The sequence below is a fragment of the Pongo abelii genome, chromosome 5, assembly GCF_028885655.2.
Source record: "Pongo abelii isolate AG06213 chromosome 5, NHGRI_mPonAbe1-v2.0_pri, whole genome shotgun sequence".
Lineage (NCBI taxonomy): Eukaryota > Metazoa > Chordata > Mammalia > Primates > Hominidae > Pongo > Pongo abelii.
The window spans coordinates 65,060,905-65,084,819 of NC_071990.2; the positions used below are offsets into that span (position 1 = coordinate 65,060,905).

Here is a 23,915-nt window from a genome sequence, read left to right on the forward strand (position 1 = left end):
GCTTTTACACTGTTGGTGGGAATGTAAATTAGTTCAATCATTGGGGAAGACAGTGTGGCAATTCCTCAAGGATCTAGAACCAGAAATACCATTTGACCCAGCAATCCCATTACTGGTTATATACTCAAAGGATTATAAATAATTCTACTATAAAGACACATGCACATGTATGTTCACTGCAGGACTATTCACAATAGCAAAGACTTGAAACCAACCCAAATGCCCATCAATGATAGACTGGATAAAGAAAATGTGGCACATATATACCACAGAATATTATGCAGCCATAAAAAAGGATGAGTTCATGTCCTTTGCAGGGACATGGATGAAGCTGGAAACCATCATTCTCAGCAAACTAACACAGGAACGGAAAACCAAACACCACATGTTCTCACTCATAAGTGGGAGTTGAACAATGGGAACACAGGGACACAGGGAGAGGAACATCACACACCAGGGCCTGTTGGTGGGTGGGGGCAAGGAGAGGGATAGCATTAGGAGAAATACCTAATGTAGATGACAGGTTGATTGTTGCAGCAAACCGCCATGGCACATGTATACCTATGTAATAAACCTGTACATTCTGCACCTGTATCCTAGAATTTAAACTATTAAAAAAAATCAATTAGTTAAAAAAAGACTTTCAGTTAAGCTGTGGTTGAATAAAAGAACAAACCACTTCCCCATGTAATATTGATAAGCATGGAATGCATAAATCATAGAGTCTCAGGATAAGAAGATTTGCTCCAAAGCTACCTGAGTCAATTAATGGGATTCAGCTGGCAACAAAGAAAAACCTTGAGGGAGAAGTACCAGTCCTAATAAAATGCTCACAGTTAAAACAAAAATAAACAAAAACTGATATATTCATTTCTTATGTTTCTAAAGTTCAACCAAACATAAAACTGGGGGCATAATTCCTGTGGGGTTAATAAAATAAGTACATTTCTTCAGCCAGTTGATGAAAAATATGTAATTTCATTTACAGCCCCTGTTGTTTTTAAAAACGAAGCGTTTTTCAAGTATACACAATGATACTTACATGCCTTCAGGTATAAATATTAAATGATCTAAAAGAACACAATTTTGCTTTATTGATTTCAGCTGTCAAAATGATAAAATACAACTTTATTTCCTTCTATTACAGAAAGCTGGTCAGGCTGTTTAGCGAGTGATAGAGGCACTAGTATCAAAAGAAGAGAGAAAGTACATAGAGAAGATAAAAATGTATCCAATGTGTAACCAAAATGGTAAACTACTTAGGGAAACTTCACCCAGAATAAGTGTGTGATTGAAAATCAAACAGAAAAGTATAGCACCTAGTCATAATCTTAAATCAAAAGAGTTATTCTTATCATCTGATGTTTCCAAATTATACACGGAATTTTATCCACATGAAAATATGGATTGAATTTTCATGTCTTGTTTCTTCAGAATTAAAATCCTTTTTAGAAAGTAAAACATGAAATTTTCAAAGAAAAGGGAAAATAAAGAGCATGTTATTAAAAAAAGAAGACATTATTGGAATACAAAAGTTAATGTGGTTTCTACACTTGAAGTTTCTTAGAATTGAAAACATAGAAAGGAGGAGTTAGATATTGCATAACCTCAAGTTGTTAAAGCAGGATGAGGAGTAAGGCTCCTATGAAGAGAGAGACAGCTTCATGGCAGAAGCAAGGAGTCCAGGGAAGGTGGTGAGAACTGCCTCAGAGCATCAGCGAGCTAGTGAAACATTAAAACTTATAAATAGCAATTAATAAGATCTAGAGAAGCATTGGAAGCCCCTGGCGAAAGTATGGTCAGGTACACAGAACAACAACAGAGGCAAGAATGTGACCATGTTTAGAAATCAAATGTCAGAATATGGTAAATTAGTCAGCAGTAAGTGAAGAAGTCAAAGGTATGGTACATAGTAATAAAATTCAGGACAAGCACCAAGTTTAGGTTTCAAGTACTCTAAGCTTAAGGAACTAGACAGGTAGTAAATGAGTTGTGACAGTAGTTTATAAACTAAAGAGAGTATACGGAATTAAATTTAAAAACTGAAAGTTTGGGGACAGGCTAACATTTAGGTGGCACTGTGACAGCAATTTATATAGATAAATTCATATAATCCTCAAAATGACTGCACAAAATTAGTGGTAGCCCTATATTATAGATGAGCAAACTGAGGCTATGTCATAGAACTTTTCTAAAGACAAAGAGCTAGTAAGTTATAGAATGGAAATTCTGGGATTTATTCACCTTCCAAGCTTCTGTCATATTACCAGGCATTGAAATTGAACAACTGAAGGCCTTTAAAAATTTTGGAAAATGCATAACGACTTTGAGCTAACATTTGCTTTAGTGTGGTAGCATTTACATCATCCTTGACTAGCCAGTGAAAAACCTGTAATAAGTGATCTGAGAACAGTGAGATTTTGCCAAAATCATGTAAGCAACATTGTGACTTGGTGATCAGTGCATTTCCTACTTGTTCTTTGGAAGTAACTTCCACAATCCATCTTTTCAGAGAATGAGACTCCTTTGTAATGGATATATGCCCAACCCCGGGTTTTTAGAATGTTAAAGAAGTGAAGTGACTTTAGAAGTCCTAAATATTTTTCAGATGAGAAAATTGAGATTAAGACAGGTTAATATACTTAAAATTTTAAAAATAATGTCTGTCCAGGGCCAGAGGGGGAAAAATACCAAATGAACATGTTGAGAATGTCTTTGTTCACTTGTTCCCACTTAGATATTTATGGGGAAGGGTCCTCAGAAGACTAAAGAATATCAACACATCTATGGTGCTATGTGTATTTATTCATGAAATTTTTGTGTGAATCACAAAAATCTCATATTTCTTTTAAGCTTTCAAACAAAATAGTTTTATTTAAAAATAGTGTCTTATTTAAGAAAATTACTAAATTATGAAGAATATAAGCAATTTTTTTTCATGATGTATCAGCCTTGTGCTTAATTTGCCATTAGGAGGAAACAATAATCTCTAAGAAAGCTAATTTAGTATTGCAGCTTTTTAAAATGGATTGGGTGATACTCCCCCAGTGACATGTTAAAGTCTCAACCTCCAATAACTCAGAATGTGATGTTATTTATAAATAGAGTTATTAGAGATGTAATTAGTTAAGGTGAGATTGAGACTGAATCCATTACGACTGGTGTTCTTCTAAAAAGATGATGTGAAGACACACGGGAGAATACATGTGACGAGAGGCAGACATTGGAGTGATGCAGCTGCAAGTCAAGAAACATCAAAGCTTGACCACCACCAAGGAAGCTAGGAGGGGGCACGGAGGGATTCTCCCCTGTAGGTTTCTGAGGAAGCATGACCCTGCTGATACTTTGCTTTAGTACAACTAGACTCCAGAATTGTGAGATAATAAATCTCTGCTGTTTTGAGACAATCAGTTTCTGGGATTTTATTATGGCAGACCTAGAAGACTAATATGTTACATTGTTCATCAAAATATATTCACTATTCCAGCATTGGTGTCACAATTAAAACACTTAGAGGAAATATAATCAAATGTCATGTCTTCAACATCCACCATCCTCTTTAAATATTTTCTTTTATGGTTCTGTATTTTCTAATTATTACCTCTGCTCTCTCTCTCAATCGTTCAAATTATATTTGTCTTTCCACTCCATTTTGACTTTGTTACATAAAAATGCACACTACACACACACACTCACACACACAGACATATGCATAGAGTATTTTAGTTAAAAATCACTATGATCAGGGCATTCATAGCTTATGTTATTAAATATTATAGTTAAGTAGAGTTCCTCAATTCAACGTGAAGATACAAATCAATTTCCAAGAATGAGTATAGATGCACAACACTAAACATATATTTTAGAATCAACATACTTATTAACCCTTGGCAGATGCAGAAATCAGAGGTTCTTTCTGTGCCTCAGGGTTGTAATAAGGAATGTCATTATAAACTTATCAGAGTTTCACATTATAATACAGCTGTTGTTAGAGACAGTTTTATAGCTGATAAAAATTACTGATAAGCCTACCTGTAGTGTGTCTAAAAATTGGTTTGCATTATTTTCCTTTATTTGTCCTTGGAGGGTGGCTTAAGATGCTTCTCTCTGCTTCATAAAATTATCAAAACAAAAATAATCCAATGCATCAGAAAATTCCATTGACTCAACCTTCAAAACATATCCAGAATCTGACCATTTCTCAAGCTTTCATGCTGACAGACTAGACTGAGCCATGGCCGTTTCTAGCCTGGATTAGGGCATTAGCCTCTTAACTATTCTCCCTTCCTGTATTCCTGCCCAAACCTCACACACTGATCTGCTCTCTATAGTATAGCTAGAGTGGGCACTCAGATAATTTCACTTTTCTGCTTAAACCCCTGGAATAAGTCTATTTCCACTCAGAATACAAAACAAGGTCTTAAAATTGCCTAAAATTATTGGAATCTAATTGTACTCCTCTCCCCCATTATATATGTGACTTCATCCTCCGCAAGTCTCTACCTTGCTTGCCTGCTCATCCACACTGTCACCCCTGATGAGCCTAGAAAATGTCAATACAAGCCTACCTTAACACAGTACTAGCTATTTGCTCTGTGGGCTATTCTTCCCTCCTATAGCTATACAGCTAGCTCTCATCCTCTTCAAGTTGTCTTCCTCAAAGAGATCAATCCTGATGGTAGAATGTAACAGTGTTGTCACTCACTCTTCAACCCAGAACTTGTGACACCCCACACTTGCTCTACTTCTACTTTTTCTTTTATCACATTCTCTTTTTCTCTCTTTCTCTCTCTGTGTGTGTGTGTGTGTGTGTGTGTGTGTGTGTGTGTGTGTGTGTTTTATGCTTAGTGTTTATTATCTGTCTCTCTCCACTAGAAGTTAAGCTCCAGAGGGCAGAAAATTTCTGTCTTGTTTTCTTGTTTAGCAGCGTATCACTAACTATGGAGTCCAGGACATAGTATACTCACAATAAAATACGCTGCCAAGTGAAACATGGTTATTATGGAAGAATATATTTTATGGTAATCACTATTACACTTAGGTGATAACACTGTTGAGGGGTTTAAATAATATCTTAACTACTGACATTATGTACCATCTCAAAATATTGCTGATTGATGCCTATTAAAGTGACAACTTGTCATACTGCACCACACGCTTCAAGTATAAATAGATTTGGGAGGCAACAGAAATATCTTTTCATTAATTTTCTATGTACAAGTGACTGACATTAGTAAATAGAATTTAAAAAGTCTGTGGAGAAGCAAGTTCTTCTCCTCATTAGCAGAATTAGGTATGTTGGTCCTACTCATGGGCAAAAGAATGTGTCTCAGGTCTTTATTCCAGTTTTGATCCCTGCTCCCTTGCTTTAATCAATTCTGCTCTGGCCTTTCTCAATACCTGGAGTGAGAGATGCTCTTCAGTAGAAGACCCAGCTAAGATCTGCCCTAGCAGGAAAGTCAATGAAGGCCTGAAGGACAAAAATGATAAGCAGAACCTCACTTCCTTCCTTGAACAGTATATTGGAAGGAAAAAATCCATGATATCTGGATTTCACATACTCAAATTCCAATGCCAACTCACTGGAACCTGAGCAAAGATAGTCTTTGCCTTTGCAACATCTAGAAAGTTGTATAGAGACCAAATCTTCAACCCCAGACCATTCTCATGTATGAAGCAGGTATTAAATAAATGCCAGTTACTATTATAATTATCCTTGAAACCAGGAATTTTTGTCCTCATTTCAATGATTTCTAGAGACGCCCACTGAGTATCTGTGTTGTTTCTTGGTCCAACCATTTCCTCCTTATAAATGTCCTCCACAAGCCTTATTATCACTGGACCAGGTCACAGACAGGGTTATTGGCTTAGATCCTCTGCTTAGAACATGAAAATGCCCATTCTCATTCATATTCTCAGTGTAGAACTGATACTAAGTCCTGAAATTCTGCTGTACTGAATCTTTGCTCAAGAACAGGCAGCTCTTTCCTACATGAATCCTGCTTTCTGGACATCTGGAATCAAGCACTATACTGGCTGGTTACTTTGAAACAAGCCATGATATCTTACCTTTACATGTCTCACTAGCTGCCTGGAGTCTTGTGGTATCAAATCATTGACCTGTTCAAAGTTACTCTTAGCCATCACTAAGTTGATAATTTATTGGGATTACTGTATATTGAGCCACCCAACTTCTTCCTTAGGAACCAGTCACATTATATTTATTTATTTTTTTAAGTCCCAGGGTGTTTTCCATTCCTAGACTTCGACATTTTCATAGCTTATGTTGCTCTGTTCATAGAAGCTTTCATAGCTAAGCCTTCTTAACCTATATTAAGTTGATAAGTCTTTGTGGCAATTTTTAAGATAGATGACTTACAGCCTTTTCTGGGATCTCCATTCTTACAGCAAAGCTTTGGATAAAGTATTATGTCTATTAACATATAACTCCTCCTGAAAAAGCCCAAATACTGCTGAGAGAAGCTAACATAAACAACAGATGACCAAAGTCAAGGTGACATTGAGTTATGCACAATATTCTATGGGAGCAAGGATAAAGGGAAAAATTAAATCTTCAAGGTTTTTTTCACAGAAGTCTTCCAATAGGCAGTGACATTTGAATTGGGTCTTAGGACAGGAATTCTAATAGACTGGGCAATAAAGGGCATTCATGAGAAGGGACTATGAACTGTAAAGTGCAGAGCTGTGCAACTGTATGACAGGACTGAGGAATGGTGAATCATAAAACAGGTTAGAAATGAGTGGTAGAGAATGACTTTAGATGATGCAATCAAGGTTGAATATACTAGTTGGAATGCTTAGTATTTTAAACTTTTTCTCATAAAAAAGAATAACTCTTGTAACTTTTAAAATAGAGGAAAGAAAATAATATGTATATGTGTATATTATTTTTAAACCTCTGAAAATAATGTGGAAGGCAGAATAGAAAGACTAGAGACTAGAAATTGTCCATTTAGAGAGAACTGCATTAGTTCAAGAGAGATCATAAGAGCCGAAACTGGAGTTGTAATAAACAGACATAAAAAGCTGAATGAGAGAATTCCTAAATATAATTCATAGTATTTTTGATAAAGTTTACCCTGAAGTTTAGAAATCCAGATGGATGTAAATTTCATATGAGAAATGAATCAGGGAAAAGGAAATATGAGTAGGGAGAGAGATGAAGATTTTTGGTGTTGGGAAGATAACAATTTTATCTCAAGTTTAAAGTATTGAGAGACTTACAGGTGAAACACAATAAATAGTACAAAATAAAAGAGTATATATCTCTGCAGATATTTGAATCTATGAGTGAAAGTGCAAAGACAAATTGTGGAATAAAGGAATAAGAATTGACTAAAGAATTAAAGACGAGTGGAAAGAGAGGAGGAAGGGACAAAGAGTGATGGGAAACATCTAAGAGCAAACGTTGGAGGATTCTAACATTTAAGCGGTCAGCATGTGAAGAGGAGACTGTGCATAAAACTGCGGTGGCAGAGAAGGGAAGGAAATTACAAAATAGTGGCACCATGGACCAAGCTACATACAAAATGTTCTGGGCTGAGTTGAAAATGAAAATCAGGACCATTTGTTCAAAAAAGTAGGGAAAATGTACTGTTACAGGTAATTAGATATAAAGTTTTTCCTTTGTTTTATGGTCTTTAATCATTTTATGGTATTTTATTTGCTGTTTAATATCATTCCATGTAAGAAAAATTTTCAAATATTGGCATAAACACTACCATTTATCTTTATGTTGCGTAATGCCAGCTTTAATGATAAATATAAGATAATTTAACATTTAAACATCAAAATTACATAATTTATACTTCATGGTTCATACGTGCATGTTATTCTTACCACAACAGTGGAAACACTGAAGCCAGTGGCTTGTATAATGCCCTTACGTTGTACTCGAGTCTCACTGAGCTATTACATACTGTGGCTCCACCAAGAGTGAAGTCCTTCTGAGGTCACACACCCCTGAAGCCAACACTGGACAGATCTGAGGGCTTCACGAAGGGCAGATAATGGGTGTCTATCACTGTCTATGTCTTTATGATAGGGCGCCATCAGAGTGGTAGAGAAGACGGGGCATTGTGACTTGAGATAGAACAATAGGATTAAGTAGGTCTGAAATCTGAGCTTTTCTGAGTCCATTTATGGCTGATACTAAAAACTTGGCCAGAAAAGTAAAATAAACCAAACTGAGAATTGTCAAAATTTACCCATATCGTTATATCAGATGCTGGCAAGTTTTCCTATAAAGAACAACATAGTAAGTATTCTGGGCTTGCTATGTATGACACAACCTCTGTCACAACTATTCAACTTTGTTGTCATTGTACGAAATTAGTCATAGATAATATGTAAACCAGTGGTCTCCAACCCCTGGGCCATGGATTGGTACCTGTCTGTGGCCTGTTAGGAACTGGGCTGCATAGCAGGAGGTGAGCCTCCTATCAGATCAACAGCCACATTAGATTCTCATTGGAGGTGAACCCCGTTGTGAACTGCACATGTGAGGGATCTAGGTTTCATGCTTCTGATGAGAATCTGACTAATGCCTGGTGATCTGAAGTAGAGCAGTTTCATCCCAAAACCATCCCCTAGCCCCCCGTGGAAAAACTGTCTTCCATGAGTGCCAGAAATTTCGGGGACTGCTGATGTACATGAATTGGTATAGTTATAGCTGTGTTCCAGTAAAATTGTCTTTCCAAAAACAAGGAATGGGTAAGATTTGGCCTGCAGGCTATAGTTTGCCAATTCTTGGTCTTTTTTTTTTGCTTGCTGTTTTTCCAAGGTCATGTACCACTGAGATGGATATTCAGCAATGAAAATGAAAGTATTTCAAAACCAAAGAACTGTAGAATGCACAAAAAAGTTTGTATTATTGAACTGTCACAATCACTCTACTGTATTCTCTATAGAATGTCAATAACACTATTCCATGCAGTGACTAGTGGGAATGAAATGCAAATAATGAATGCTCTGGAATACTACAAACTAGCACAACACAAAAGCATGGGGCTTTCATTTGTTAGGAAGGTGCTAGCAGATGTACAGGAAAGAAAATGCCAGGATTTTACTTCTGATCTTATTGCTCCTGCGTGTTGGGTTTCAGCCCTGTAGGAAAACCAGCAGCATTCATTGCTGGGTTAGTTCCAAATGAGGTTAATTGTATATATTTTAAGTAAGTTAGAACAAAAGTGACATTATATATTGTTACAAAAGATTCTGTCTTCCATGCAAATACTTCCTTGGCCACAGGAAAAGGGTTCTGGGTGACTTTTAATGTAGTAAGGTAACTTGGAGAGGTATGGCTGGAAGTGTCTACATTTTACTTGTAGGTTGGACATCTTCTCTGGTGTTTAATAGTTTTAATCAGAAGGAAAACTTTTTCCTTATTTGCTGGTTTATAAAATGTAAATATAGGAATGAGGAGTTTGAAAACCCTGGGATATAAACATTATTCAAAAAAACCCTGGGATATAAATATACGATTCAAAATAGGTAGAAAAGAAAAACGATGTTGTGTTAAAGAGTTACAGCTCATATTTCAACACTTCAGTGCCCAAATAAGCAAGCAGGCAAACAAACAAACAATCATAGTGGTGGCTGGTGCCTGTCACAAAGTAGACCATCAATGAACACTTGAATATTGAATAAAATGATGTGATTAGGCCAGGCACAGTAGCTCACGCCTGTTATCCCAATACTTTGGGAGGCCAAGGTGGGCAGATCACCTGAGGTTAGGAGTTCAAGACCAGCTTGACCAACATAGAGAAACCCCATCTCCACTAAAAATACAACATTAGCCAGGCGTGGTGACAGATGCCTGTTATCCCAGCTACTCAGGAGGCTGAGGCAGGAGAATCGCTTGAACCCGGGAGGCAGAGGTTGCAGTGAGCCGAGATTGCACCATCACACTCCAGCCTGGGCAAGAAGAATGAGATTCTGCCTCAAAAAAACAAAAATGTGATTAATTCCACTCAATTTTTCTTCTAATTTCACTAAAACGTAAAGAATGCTGTAGAAATGTGATTAATGATTTTAACATAAACATAATAATTTCATTAAAAATATGTAGATGGCATGTTTGGACATAAAATATATCTCTGTGTTCCATGCAAGATATATATTATACTTTTCTCAATTGATTTCCTGTTAACTATTATAATGCTATGACTTACAATAATTTTCTACATGAATATATTTCTCAAAATTCTTGTAGTTTATTTTAATCTAACATGAATAAAATGATCAAATATGCTTTTTGAAATATTCTTAATATCTCAATAAAACACATATTTGCAAAAACATATTTTGTTCTGATAAAAAGTATATAGTAATGTGTAAAGCATGTAGAAAATAAAAGTAAATATTAAAAACAATATTAAGGTTCTGGAAGAATTAGGTTGCATATGTGTGGTGTGCATGTACACATGTATTTAGAAATGGGTTGTATACATGGTTTTACATTTTTTTCTATAGGATGAGATAAGCAATTTTCCATGTCAATATTTACTAAAGCTACCATATTACAATAATAGTTGCTTTCCAATTTTTTAAAATTTTAATATAATTTTTAATGTATCAGTAATAATTTTCTAAAATTGAAATTATATTTTAATGCTTTTAAAATTTTTATTAGCAAATAATCCTCCAGAAAGATGGTGCCAACTTACTCTCCCACCAATAGAGTGCCTCCACTGTGACTTTCCTAATTCAGACCATTACAATTGGAAAAAAAAAGACTAACAAATAGGTAGTTAAAATTTGTGTCGCATTTTGAATTTGATACTCTGAGTTGCTCTTAATAATTTTTGAATATATTTTACTGCATATAGTTTTTATTTGCAAATTGTTTTACTGTTCTAGTGGTCAGCATTTTGCCATCAATTTAAAAGAACACTTAATAATCATATGTCTGTCTTGTAAGGTAAAACATGGCTGCATATGTTTTCTTTAACAATGCTTAAGATCATTTTTTGGCTTAGAAAGGTATTACTTTTACTTAATGTACTATAAAATGTACTCACTATCAACACTTAATTTATAATTTTCTAATTTTGCTTTCACAGTTAAAAATTTTCAATTTTGAGATTAAATAAATACTATTATTTGACCCAGCAATATCGTTACTGGATATATACTCAAAATAAAATAGTTTTACTAAAAAGACACATACATTTGTATGTTCATCACTCCACTATTCATAACAGCAAAGACACAGAACCAACCCAGGTGCCAGTCAATGATGGACTGTATAAAAGGTGGTGCATATACATCATTGAATACTACATAGCCATAAAAAGAACAAAATCATGTCCTTTGCAGCAATATGGATACAGCTTGAGGTCATTATCCTAAGTGAATTAACACAAGAATAGGAAACCAAATACTACATGTTCTCATGTGTAAGTAGGACCTAAACAGTGAGTACCTATGGGCATAAACATAGGACCAGCAGACACTTTGGACTAGAAGTTGGGGAGGGAGCAGGTAGGGGTTGAAATACCTACATATTGGATACTATGCTCACTATTTGGATGATGGGATCTGTACCTTAAACCTCAGCATCACACAATACACCATGTAACAAACCTGCACACATACCCACTGTAGCTAAAATAAATGTTGAAACTTTTATTCAGATCATTGAATGTTTTGTTTTGCAATTTTATGTGGTTATTCCTAATACAATTTATTTTGGCCTGAAACATAGAGAACGAGTTTTCAAAATGAAACAATGCATCAACAGAATTCAGTAAATAATCTTTCTCTATGGACTCACAATCACCCCTTGGATGTAGTTTTATATATAGCATGTATATCTAGACTTTCTATTCTATTTCCTTTTATCAGCATTGTCTGGAGCAATATAATATTTTAACTACAGTTTTTATGTGTTACAAAAACATACACATTCTCTTATTGCCCTTTCTATTCAACACTTTCTTGGTTATACTTTTGCACTTTAAAATAGTATAAGTTCTAAGTATTATCTTATTTGGCCTTGTTTGGAATTCCTTTATACTTTTCAAATACTGTATGTAACATTAAAAGCCTACATTTCTGAGTGCTCAAATTAAGATACCACGTGTCCATTTATATACTTCTATGGTTAGTAAATTTTACCTTTTAAACTGTTCTGTATGGTTTTAATAAGCAGTAGTTTGAATTTTTTGTTGCTTAATGCTATGATTTGGATATTTATGTCTACTCTAAAATTCATGTTGAAGCTCAATCACCAGTGCTGCAGTATTAAAAAGTAGGGTCGTTAGGAGGTGATTAGACCATGAAGTATTCTCTCTTCTGGATGTAATTAGTGTCTGATAACAGTGCTTGATGGGGTGAGTTCAGCCCTTTTGACATTTCTTCCACATGAGGACACCTAGAATGCACCATACATGAGGAAACATTCTTCGCCAGACACTCATTGAACTTGCTGGCACCTTGATCTAGAACTTACCAGTCTCCAAAACTGAGAAATAAATCCCCATTCTGTGGTATTTTGTAATAGCAGCACAAATAGACTAAGACGCTTAATGCATTTTTTCCGTATTTTCTAAATTATGAGTAAGAAATATGTGTACATGTATACATAAGGCATTTTGAACTATTAATGTGTTTAATGAAACTATCTCTTCTGTTTCAGCATTAAGACACCGAATATTATTGTGAGCTATTTCTATATTGGTATGATTAGGAAATATTAATAGATGCCAAAAAGATTTGAAGATGTAAATCTTTTCAGAAAGAAAAAACAAGAGATAAAATGAACACATTTAATAAACTATCAATTAAGTGTTAAAGTCTTTTTGTTTAATGATGCAGTAAATTATATTATTAAATATCTTACCTTGACTTATCCTTTTTATTCTTGGAGGAAATGCCCCTTTGCCATTTATTAGAATTTTATCTGCAGTGTACATTTTTAAATTTAGAATTTTACAACTAAAAATGGAATAAACATAACTCAAACACTCTATTTTTCCTATCCATTGCTATTTGAGAATATTTGGCTCATGAAGCTCTGATTGCTCTTTCTTATATCCTTCCCAAATAACTAGTAGAAAAAAATAGAGTTATATTGCTGTAGGAAAAGAATGAGAAATTGCTAGAATATGTTCCCTTTTTCTCTTAAATTTTATTTCCTTTGTATGTTAAATCAAATCACACAAAGTCATCCAGTTTCGAAGACGTCAGAGAAAAGCACTTTGATTCAATTTAATAGAGCTGTCACCGTACTACAGGGCCAGCAATCATGCACTTCAAAAAGTACACAAAACTCAAAGAATCATGTTGATAGAGGTGGCTCCATGATGCCTCACTTTGTTAATCGCAAGAGGTTGCTCAGAGTGTCATTTTTTTTTCTAGTGGTCCAATACAAAGGGAGAAATTCACCAGCAGCAAGAGACTCTAAAATTATAGGCTTGCTACCTTAGCTACTTTTCTATTATGGAAATACCACATATAGTGGAAATGATAGCATTCAGTGGTCCACTTTGGAAGCAAACATCTCCCTTCATCAGTTACACATTTGTTCTATATTTTGGCAGTGTCATGGAAACCATTATGTGTAAAAACAGTTATAAATAATAGCTTAACCTTTCAAGATTTTTGCACTGTTTCTCAGACCACAGTGCAATCAAACTAGAACTCAGGATTAAGACTCACTCAAAAACGCTCAACTACATGGAAACTGAACAACCTGCTCCTGAATGACTACTGGGTACATAACGAAATGAAGGCAGAAATAAAGATGTTCTTTGAAACCAACGAGAACAAAGACACAACATACCAGAATCTCTGAGACACATTCAAAGCAGTGTGTAGAGGGAAATTTATAGCACTAAATGCCCACAAGAGAAAGCAGGAAAGATCCAAAATTGACACCCTAACATCACAATTAAAAGAACAAGAAAAGCAAGAGCAAACACATTCAAAAGCTAGCAGAAGGCAAGAAATAACTAAAATCAGAGCAGAACTGAAGGAAATAGAGACACAAAAAACCCTTCAAAAATTAATGAATCCAGGAGCTGGTTTTTTGAAAGGATCAACAAAATTGATAGACCTCTAGCAAGACTAATAAAGAAGAAAAGAGAGAAGAATCAAATAGATGCAATAAAAAATGATAAAGGGGATATCACCACCGATCCCACAGAAATACAAACTACCATCAGAGAATACTACAAACACCTCTATGCAAATAAACTAGAAAATCTGGAAGAAACGGATAAATTCCTCGACACATACACCCTCCCAAGACTAAACCAGGAAGAAGTTGAATCTCTGAATAGACCAATAACAGGATCTGAAATTGTGGCAATAATCAATAGCTTACCAACCAAAAAGAGTCCAGGACCAGATGGATTCACAGCCGAATTCTACCAGAGGTACAAGGAGGAACTGGTACCATTCCTTCTGAAACTATTCCAATCAATAGAAAGAGAGGGAATCCTCCCTAACTCATTTTATGAGGCCAGCATCATCCTGATACCAAAGCTGGGCAGAGACACAACCAAAAAAGAGAATTTTAGACCAATATCCTTGATGAACATTGATGCAAAAATCCTCAATAAAATACTGGCAAACTGAATCCAGCAGCACATCAAAAAGCTTATCCACCATGATCAAGTGGGCTTCATCCCTGGGATGCAAGGCTGGTTCAATATACGCAAATCAATAAATGTAATCCAGCACATAAACAGAACCAAAGATAAAAACCACATGATTATCTCAAGAGATGCAGAAAAGGCCTTGGACAAAATTCAACAACGCTTCATGCTAAAAACTCTCAATAAATTAGGTATTGATGGGACGTATCTCAAAATCATAACAGCTATCTATGACAAAGCCACAGTCAATATCATACTGAATGGGCAAAAACTGGAAGAATTCCCTTTGAAAAATGGCAGAAGACAGGGATGCCCTCTCTCACTACTCCTACTCAACATAATATTGGAAGTTCCTGCCAGGGCAATGAGGCAGGAGAAGGAAATAAAGGGTATTCAATTAGGAAAAGAGGAAGTCAAATTGTCCCTGTTTGCAGATGACATGATTGTATATCTAGAAAACTCCATTGTCTCAGCCCAAAATCTTCTTAAGCTGATAAGCAACTTCAGCAAAGTCTCAGGATACAAAATCAATGTGCAAAAATCACAAGCATTCTTATACATCAATAACAGACAAACAGAGAGCCAAATCATGAGTGAACTCCCATTCACAATTGCTTCAAAGAGAATAAAACACCTAGGAATCCAACTTACAAGGGAAGTGAAGGACCTCTTCAAGGAGAACTACAAACCACTGCTCAATGAAATAAAAGAGGATACAGACAAATGGAAGAACATTCCATGCTCATGGGTAGGAAGAATCAATATCGTGAAAATGGCCATACTGCCCAAGGTAATTTATAGATTCAAGGCCATCCCCATCAAGCTACCAATGACTTTCTTCACAGAATTGGAAAAAACTACTTTAAAGTTCATATGGAACCAAAAAAGAGCTCGCATCACCAAGTCAATCCTAAGCCAAAAGAACAAAGCTGGAGGCATCACGCTACCTGACTTCAAACTATACTACAAGGCTACAGTAACCAAAACAGCATGGTACTGGTACCAAAACAGAGATGTAGATCAATGGAACAGAACAGAGCCCTCAGAAATAATGCCGCATATCTACAACTATCTGATCTTTGACAAACCTGAGAAAAACAAGCAATGGGGAAAGGATTCCCTATTTAATAAGTGGTGCTGGGAAAACTGGCTAGTCATATGTAGAAAGCTGAAACTGGATCCCTTCCTTACACCTTATACAAAAATTAATTCAAGATGGATTAGAGACTTAAATGTTAGACCTAAAACCATAAAAACCCCAGAAGAAAACCTAGGCATTACCATTCAGGGCATCGGCATGGGCAAGGACTTCATGTCTAAAACACCAAAAGCAATGGCAATGAAAGCCAAAATTGACAAATGGGATCTAATTAAACTAAAGAGCTTCTGCACAGCAAAAGAAAGTACCATCAGAGTGAACAGGCAACCTACAGAATGGGAGAAAATTTTCACAACCTACTCATCTGACAAAGGGCTAATATCCAGAATCTACAATGAACTCAAACAAATTGACCAGAAAAACCAAACAACCCCATCAAAAAGTGGGTGAAGGATATGAACAGACACTTCTCAAAAGAAGACATTTATGCAGCCAAAAAACACATGAAAAAATGCTCACCATCACTGGTCATCAGAGAAATGCAAATCAAAATCACAATGAGATACCATCTCACACCAGTTACAGTGGCAATCATTAAAAAGTCAGGAAACAACAGGTGCTGGAGAGGATGTGGAGAAATAGGAACACTTTTACACTGTTGGTGGGACTGTAAACTAGTTCAACCATTGTGGAAGTCAGTGTGGCGATTCCTCAGGGATCTAGAACTGGAAATACCATTTGACCCAGCCATCCCATTACTGGGTATATACCCAAAGGACTATAAATCATGCTGCTATAAAGACACATGCACACGTATGTTTATTGGGGCACTATTCACAATAGCAAAGACTTGGAACCAACCCAAATGTCCAACAATGATAGACTGGATTAAGAAAATGTGGCACATATATACCATGGAATACTATGCAGCCATCAAAAATGATGCGTTCATGTCCTTTGTAGGGACATGGATGAAATTGGAAATCATCATTCTCAGTAAACTATCGCAAGAACAAAAAACCAAACACCGCATATTCTCACTCATAGGTGGGAATTGAACAATGAGAACACATGGACACAGGAAGGGGAACATCACACTCTGGGGACTGTTGTGGGGTTGGGGGAGGGTGGAGGGATAGCATTAGGAGATATACCTAATGCTACATGACGAGTTAATGGGTGCAGCACACCAGCATGGCACATGTATACATATGTAACTAACCTGCACACTGTGCACATGTACCCTAAAACTTAAAGTATAATAATAAAATAAAATAAAATTTAAAAAAAGATTTTTGCATTGTAGAACATTAGACTATGGCCTACTATATCATTTCTCTACATGAAGAGATTAGACCAGAGTTTTTATAAAGATCATTTCCAGTAATATGTTTTAATGACTTTATACAACCACTATTAAGCAGCTATTTTAATGCCACTTAGTGTCAGATATTAGGTGTACAAGAGTGAACAACACAGAAATCATATTTATGTAATGCCTAGTTGTTTAACTTGGTGCTGGCCATCATTTTAGATATCTGCACATTCCTGGAACCCAGTCTTTCATGGATACCAAACAATGACTACTATGACAACATCTGCATCTAAATTGTGTAAAACAATTTTAAAAGTAGAAAATACTATAGTAACCAAGACAGTTTGGAATTGGGTAAAAGAAAGACATATGGATTAATTGAAAAAAAACTAAGACTCCAGAAGTTGACCTGCATGTATACCATTGATTGATTTTTGACAAGGTGTAAAAGTAATTCCATGGATAAGGAATAAGCTTCTAAACACAAGGCTCTGGAACAATTGTATCACCAAGTTTTTGTATTTTCCTTTCCTTCATTGCCAGATAATTTTAAGATGGAGTCTAGAAAGAAGACTAATTAGACTAGATGGTATTTGTCAGTTGAGAAGTTAGAAATAAGTTCATTTGCTAAACAAATGAGATGGTTATCATATTCATGCTAAGAAAGATCAGAAAAAAATTCAAATAATCACTGTGATGAAAATTTTAGGAAGCCAATTCAAAATTAATTAGGATTGCCTAGAAGAATTAAGAGCCTAGGTGAGGAATTCCATAAGAATTTTAGTGGAATAAGCCATTATTATGAATTTTGACAAAATACAAGATTGAAATTGACAAATGTAGGACTCTAATACATCAACATGTGCTTTTCCTGATCTTCTTTCCACCCTTGTTTATTCTACCCTCTAAACACGGGAGATCAATTCAAAGGACTGGTTTTAGCCTCCAGCTACTGAACAGCTTTCGTTAATAAGAAGCACCTGCAGAAGACTAGAAGCCAACAGGAAAGGGGTTGTCTAGTATTTTCTAGTCTCCTCCCTGTCTGTTCTTATTGGATTACCTGTGTCCTACTTCCAAAGGCCACACCTTCTGTAACCTAGAAGCTTTCCGTTTTAGGTTCTGGTCCTTCTCTTACCTCTGTCTCTTTAGGCCCAATGCTGGTAACTATGTTTTGCTGTTATTGGTCTCTTGAGGACTGTGAGATCCTTAGTTTTCCTTAAACTCTACCCACGTTTTAATAAGTAATTACCGTATTGAACTCTCCCCAAATACCCAATTAGAGTGTTAATTCGCTGATGTGACTCTGATCAACACAGTGGATGAACATATTGGAAAATGTCAACAAATGCCTTGCAAATGATTTGTTATAATGACTAAATGACTAGAAAGGCAAGAAAAACTGGAAGGAGATTAGGAGATGTAGGTGAGGTCAAAATAATCAAAGAATAGTTGCAATGGGAATGAAGAAAGGGAAAAGTGAAAAGTAGCAAGATTATGTTTAAAAAGACCAAATTTAAGGTTTTATTTACTAATAATGAAGAATTTGTGTCCTGATTATTTCCAAGAGGTGGCTATGGGATGAATTGTTTGAGAGACATTTTAACTCTGCTACATTTACCAAGAACCTTATATGTGAGAAATGATGTATTAGGCATTCTATGTGAGTTACAACAGCTAAACCACAAGCTATCAGCCTGTAAAAGTACAAGGAGAATACCACATTTAAATTTGTAATTAATTTTATCATGGTTTTAAGAAATTTTGTAGACAAAATTATATCATATTGAACATACCAAATAGAATGACTTGTTCTTTCATGTTACTGAATTTTCAGCCATAAATTATACACCTAAAGCCTTTTAAACATTAGGGTAATATATGAAGCAAAAACACACAACCATACATACACAGACACAAACCACTATAAGTTTATCGTTGAAGGAAAAATTAATTTCACTGCCACAAAGTAACACTTATAAATTCCACAAGATAGAACTTCTTTAAATAATGAAAAATCTTCTCTTTCTGGTAAACACAATTCTTTAACCTTTTTCCTTTTTACATCCTTACCAATTTGATAGCAATTACAAGAGGAGATTAGTGATTTCAAATACGCTTTAAAGTAAGAACTGTTATCTAAGAAAACTGGCTTATCATTAATATATCAAGGCTCTGAATTCAAATTCACAGATATTATCTCCTTCAATTTTTGCATAGTGCTTTTGTTAAATAAAATACATGAAATTAACTTATATTCTGAATTATATAAAATGAAACACAAAACTTTAAATTTAAAAATGATATACCATGCCATAGAGGATAGGAAATCTCAAGAAAGTTCCAGTGATTTCCTCTTTCCCATATTAAAAAAAATGCTACCACTGAAGATACCGTTAGAAAGAGTATGTTATATTGTGTTCAACTTGACAAAGAAGCTATTTCAAGAAATGAGAATAATAAGTTATTTCTAAACTTTGAGAGATCTGTTGTAATAAATTGAACTAGTTCAGTTTCTGATTGCTTGCCAGCAGTATAGCTGTCTCCAACCTACTACTGTATTGATCTGGTAGCCTTTGTGGCAGTGCATAAAGAATAACCATCTGTGTCAGGTACAACAGCAGGTGCCTTCTCCATTGAACTGGCTGCTGCCCTGATTACAATGAGGCTGTTTAGAGCACCCGGTGACCATGACAGGCTCTTTCTTCTCTGTAGAAAAGAAACTCATTTCTAAAAGTTTACTGAACAAAAACTGAAAAACTCACCAGAAATCGTCAGCTGTTGAGGTGCCAGAATGGATTCCAGTGAAGACAAAGTAAGAGATCTAGTGAAGGGAAGATGCCAGCTTGCAGTGGGAAATTCCTGATATTGCACACTAGGCTGAAGTTCCCATTTGGACCATTCTGAAGAAGTCTTGACTTCTTTTTTAAGAGAGGTCATATAATCTGTAAAATATGGCCAATCTGGCCTAATTACAGACATGGAGGAAGACGTCTGTATTGAAAGTGCTGGAGTTGCTGAAACTGTATAAAATGCAACATTGGTGGTGACTTCTGAAAAATCAGGCACTGAGCCTGTCAATGGTGGCAGAGTATTTTTGAAGTCATTTGCATGTGTAATTTCTGAATATGTCTTTAAAGTAACATCCGGATAAATTTGTAAGTTTAACTCAAAATCCAGAGAACTATCACTTGGGTGAAGTTTGAACGGTGTATGAGATCCTTTACTTTTTTCCATGTCCAATAAGCTGTCTTGATTTAGTACCTCAGTGGGGCCCATAGTTATGCCATATTGTCTTATTTTCAATAGTTTTAAAATGTTTGCTGATACTGACAGTTCATCAGTAGTCATTTTTGAAGTCAAATCAGAATTCATCAAGTCTGAAGAGATAGTTTGTGAGGGGACAATGGATAAACAAGTCTTATCCAAACATAAATTAACATCCAAATTACTTGATAGGGTAATGGATTCTTCCAAGGATGAGGATAAAATTGTTCTTTTTGCACTCTTTTTAGAAGGAAATAAAGATGGCACTTCTGTGAATGCCACTGATGGTGTTATTTCAGTAGCAGAAGAAAATGAATGCCCAGAAGTGATAGTTTGAGCTCCCATTAGTGCACACCAGCTGGCTAATATCGCTGAGTTCATCCAGAATGTCTCATAAAAGTGGGACTGTTTGCTATGCAAAACTTGATCTGAGAATTCACGAGAGGATTTTATTTCAGTCATAGAACATGTTGCACATGTTTGGCTTAATTCTCTTAAAGAATCAGCAGCCTGTGATTTGATGTTTGTGAGTCTCTGGTTGCTTGAAGCTTCAGTAATAGCCTGATATTCACTGGGATTGAAGGCTTTTGTACCGAACCGGTGCAGAGCTGATGAGTTTAAGATGGTTACCTGTTTAGATATAATTATCTTAGCAGGAAAAATGGGAGACATCGAGGGGCTCAGCAATCTCCAGTGCTCTCTTCTTGAAATTAAAGAATCAGCTGAATATTCTTCAATATCCTCTTGAGCCCCCCTAGAGACAACTGGAGTTGCACTTATGGAGGCAGCTGTAAGCAGGAATCCACGGGAGAGTAATGACTGCCTGTTTAGCTCAATATCAGCCCCTGGAATGCTTCTAATTACTGAAGTCGTTGGGGTAGCAGATGAAGCAACAGTCTGATAGTTCTCAAATAATAAAGATTGTGTAGGAAAAATAAAATCTGACATAACGGAAGACATGATAAATGGGGTCCTTGCTCTCCTATCAGGAAAAAAGAAACCTAGTGTGGCTGCTGAAGTTCGAATAGGCATATGTGATACCGATGTTTTGTCCTGGACAATTTGTGCTGGGTCATGAATACCAAAATTCAGGAATCGAGAAGAGGAAACATCTGCGGAAGAAAGAAGACCGTGTTTTGCTGAAAGCTCTCTAGTGACAATCAGTTCTTCGAGTAAGTAGCTTTCCAAGGGTGTGCTAATTCTTAACGCTGCCAAACCAGTGGTTGGGAGAATGTCATGCTTGACAATGCCTGTCTGTTTTGGACCCACAAAAAGGAAAAAAGCCAAAAAGATTAGAAAAATGAATCAGAAACGAACCACTTTGGCACTGGGATAAATCTCAGGCAAATTGCACTGCCACCTTACATCCATTATATGTAGACAAATATGGTTCTGTAAATCGCATTTCTAATAAAAGTACATGAGGAGTTTAATGATTTCACAAACTGCATAAATGCAAAGATTCCTATTATTTACACTCCATGGGAGGGCTAAAGTCAGAACAAATGGCATTACACAGAATTGACATATTCCCAACTAAATGATTCCTTTGAATAAGAAAACATGAAAAATTACAACTCCTTGTCATTGACACAACCAATGAATGTTTGACTTATCAGGCTAGAAATGTTAGAAATACTGTTTTACTTCCTCAATAGGCAAAATGTTCTGTTTATATTAGATAACACTATATTTCAACTTAATTTTTTAAAAGAATAGAAATTACATAGATGAAAAATAGACAAGGTACATTTCTACTTAGAATACCCAATAGCCTTCAAAATTATTTTTTCTTAAAGAATTCCTTGCTAAGGGCTACAATTCTTACCCTGATTATCCGAAGTGGCATTGGCTACATGAAGAGTAAATTTGGAATTTAATATACAATGTACTGTTTATAATATGACATCACTTGGTTTAGAAAGTTAAATATTTGGACATGTAAAAAACAGCCTGAAGTTGTTAAAATAATTCACAATAGGAAAATAAGCACATATCTTTTATCTGAGTGTTAGTCAAATAATTTGATAGGAATATAAATTTACCTTAATGGCTCAGAGAATATGAAGTAAAGACACATTGATGCAAGTAGCACAAGGACCTTTTAAAACAAAATGTGCTGGGATTGAGGTCCAGTTGTCTATTAAAATTTACACAGTGGAATAAAAACTGTTAATTTACATTTTTTTACTGATACAGAAATAGTATTAGCAAACAACATTGCTTAAAACAAAACTTAAAACAGGAGACAGAACCAATAGTGCTTAATTTTACACCCCTAAAAATCATGTATCTCAGAAAAAAAGATTTTAACAATTCAGAAAATATGCTTTTACTACACAACTTTTTCAAACTCAAACTTCTTAATATCTTACCCACTTCTACTTACCTTGATCAACTGGATAAGTGTCCATTATGGCTGGTATTCTAGTAGCCTTTATAGATGGAAAGCTGCTGACCAAAGTCTCAGAAGGGGGAACTGTGTATGTCTGTGTGGAAATGGGATCTGTTCTTTGAAAGATGGGAGTTAAACAGGTAATTCTCCTTATTTCATCACCACAAAGAAGCCCAGTGGAGCAGGTCTGCAAATGACGATTACAGTAATTAAATTAAGCTCAGTTTCTTTGTTCCTGAGAGAAATTTTAAAGTTTGTTTTGAGATCCATTTGCATTTTCATAGACTTATTGGATAGCTCAAATAAAATATTTTACTTGAAAATTAAATCTCCATAGTACATTTTACCCATATTTCAAAATGGACTCAATCCTTTCAATTTGAGATATGCACAGTTGAATGCCCAAATTTATTCTTAATTCCTTTAATTTTAAGTCAAAATACTATTTTTACTTTTGAGAATATAGTTTTCCAATGAAGAATTTGTACTGTATGGTAAGTAATGTGGATATAAAAAAGAAGTCACATTACAAATTATAAAACTTTTCTGCTCTAAAAGTCAAATTTAGTTGGAAGCTAATGTAAAATGCAGTATCTGCAACAGAAAATTTGAAAACATATTCTTGTGATTTTCAAATTATTTTAGTTTGTATTGGCTTGCAGTAGGAATGATCTTTATATGTTTTAGTTTGACATGAAAAGGCTATTTCTACCATATCCTATAAAATAGCTTTCACATGAAGAAACTGTGAATGAAAATTGCGATAATATATAAATAAGTATAAATGGACCAGAGAGATACGTTTATAAATGTAGAGTTAAAAACAAGTTATACTATATGAATCATTTTTATTTGTAAGAAAATAATATTTCAAAATGATTTTAAAATACGAATACATGTCTATTTGCTAATAATAAAGACATACCTAATAGGCATCCCTGCTTTAGTGTTCTAATATTTGTTAAAGATTACATCTAATTTGCAGAACACTTAAGTCTTGTTTCAGATGTGGGTGGTGGTTGTTTCACAGTTCCATATTCTGTAGTCACTTTCAACTCACACCAAAAAGTTTGTATAAATGTCAGATGATTCCTGATGTTAGATAACTGCTTTTCTCAACAAAGAAAAGCCCAGGACCAGATGGCTTTACTGCTGAAATTGATCATACTTTTAGAAAAGAACTAACACCAAGTCTTTGCTATTATGAATAGTGCCGCA

The 23,915-nt window shown here is 35.3% G+C and overlaps 1 protein-coding gene across 1 annotated transcript in view; it reads right to left on the minus strand.

The window, feature by feature from the left end:
• Window positions 1-23,915, minus strand: part of EYS (eyes shut homolog) — a 1,986,267-nt gene that overhangs the window by 884,576 nt on the left and 1,077,776 nt on the right. The window contains 2 exon segments of the mRNA NM_001374351.1: window positions 19,801-21,567; window positions 22,692-22,884. Coding sequence (NP_001361280.1) covers window positions 19,801-21,567; window positions 22,692-22,884 — 1,960 coding nt within the window.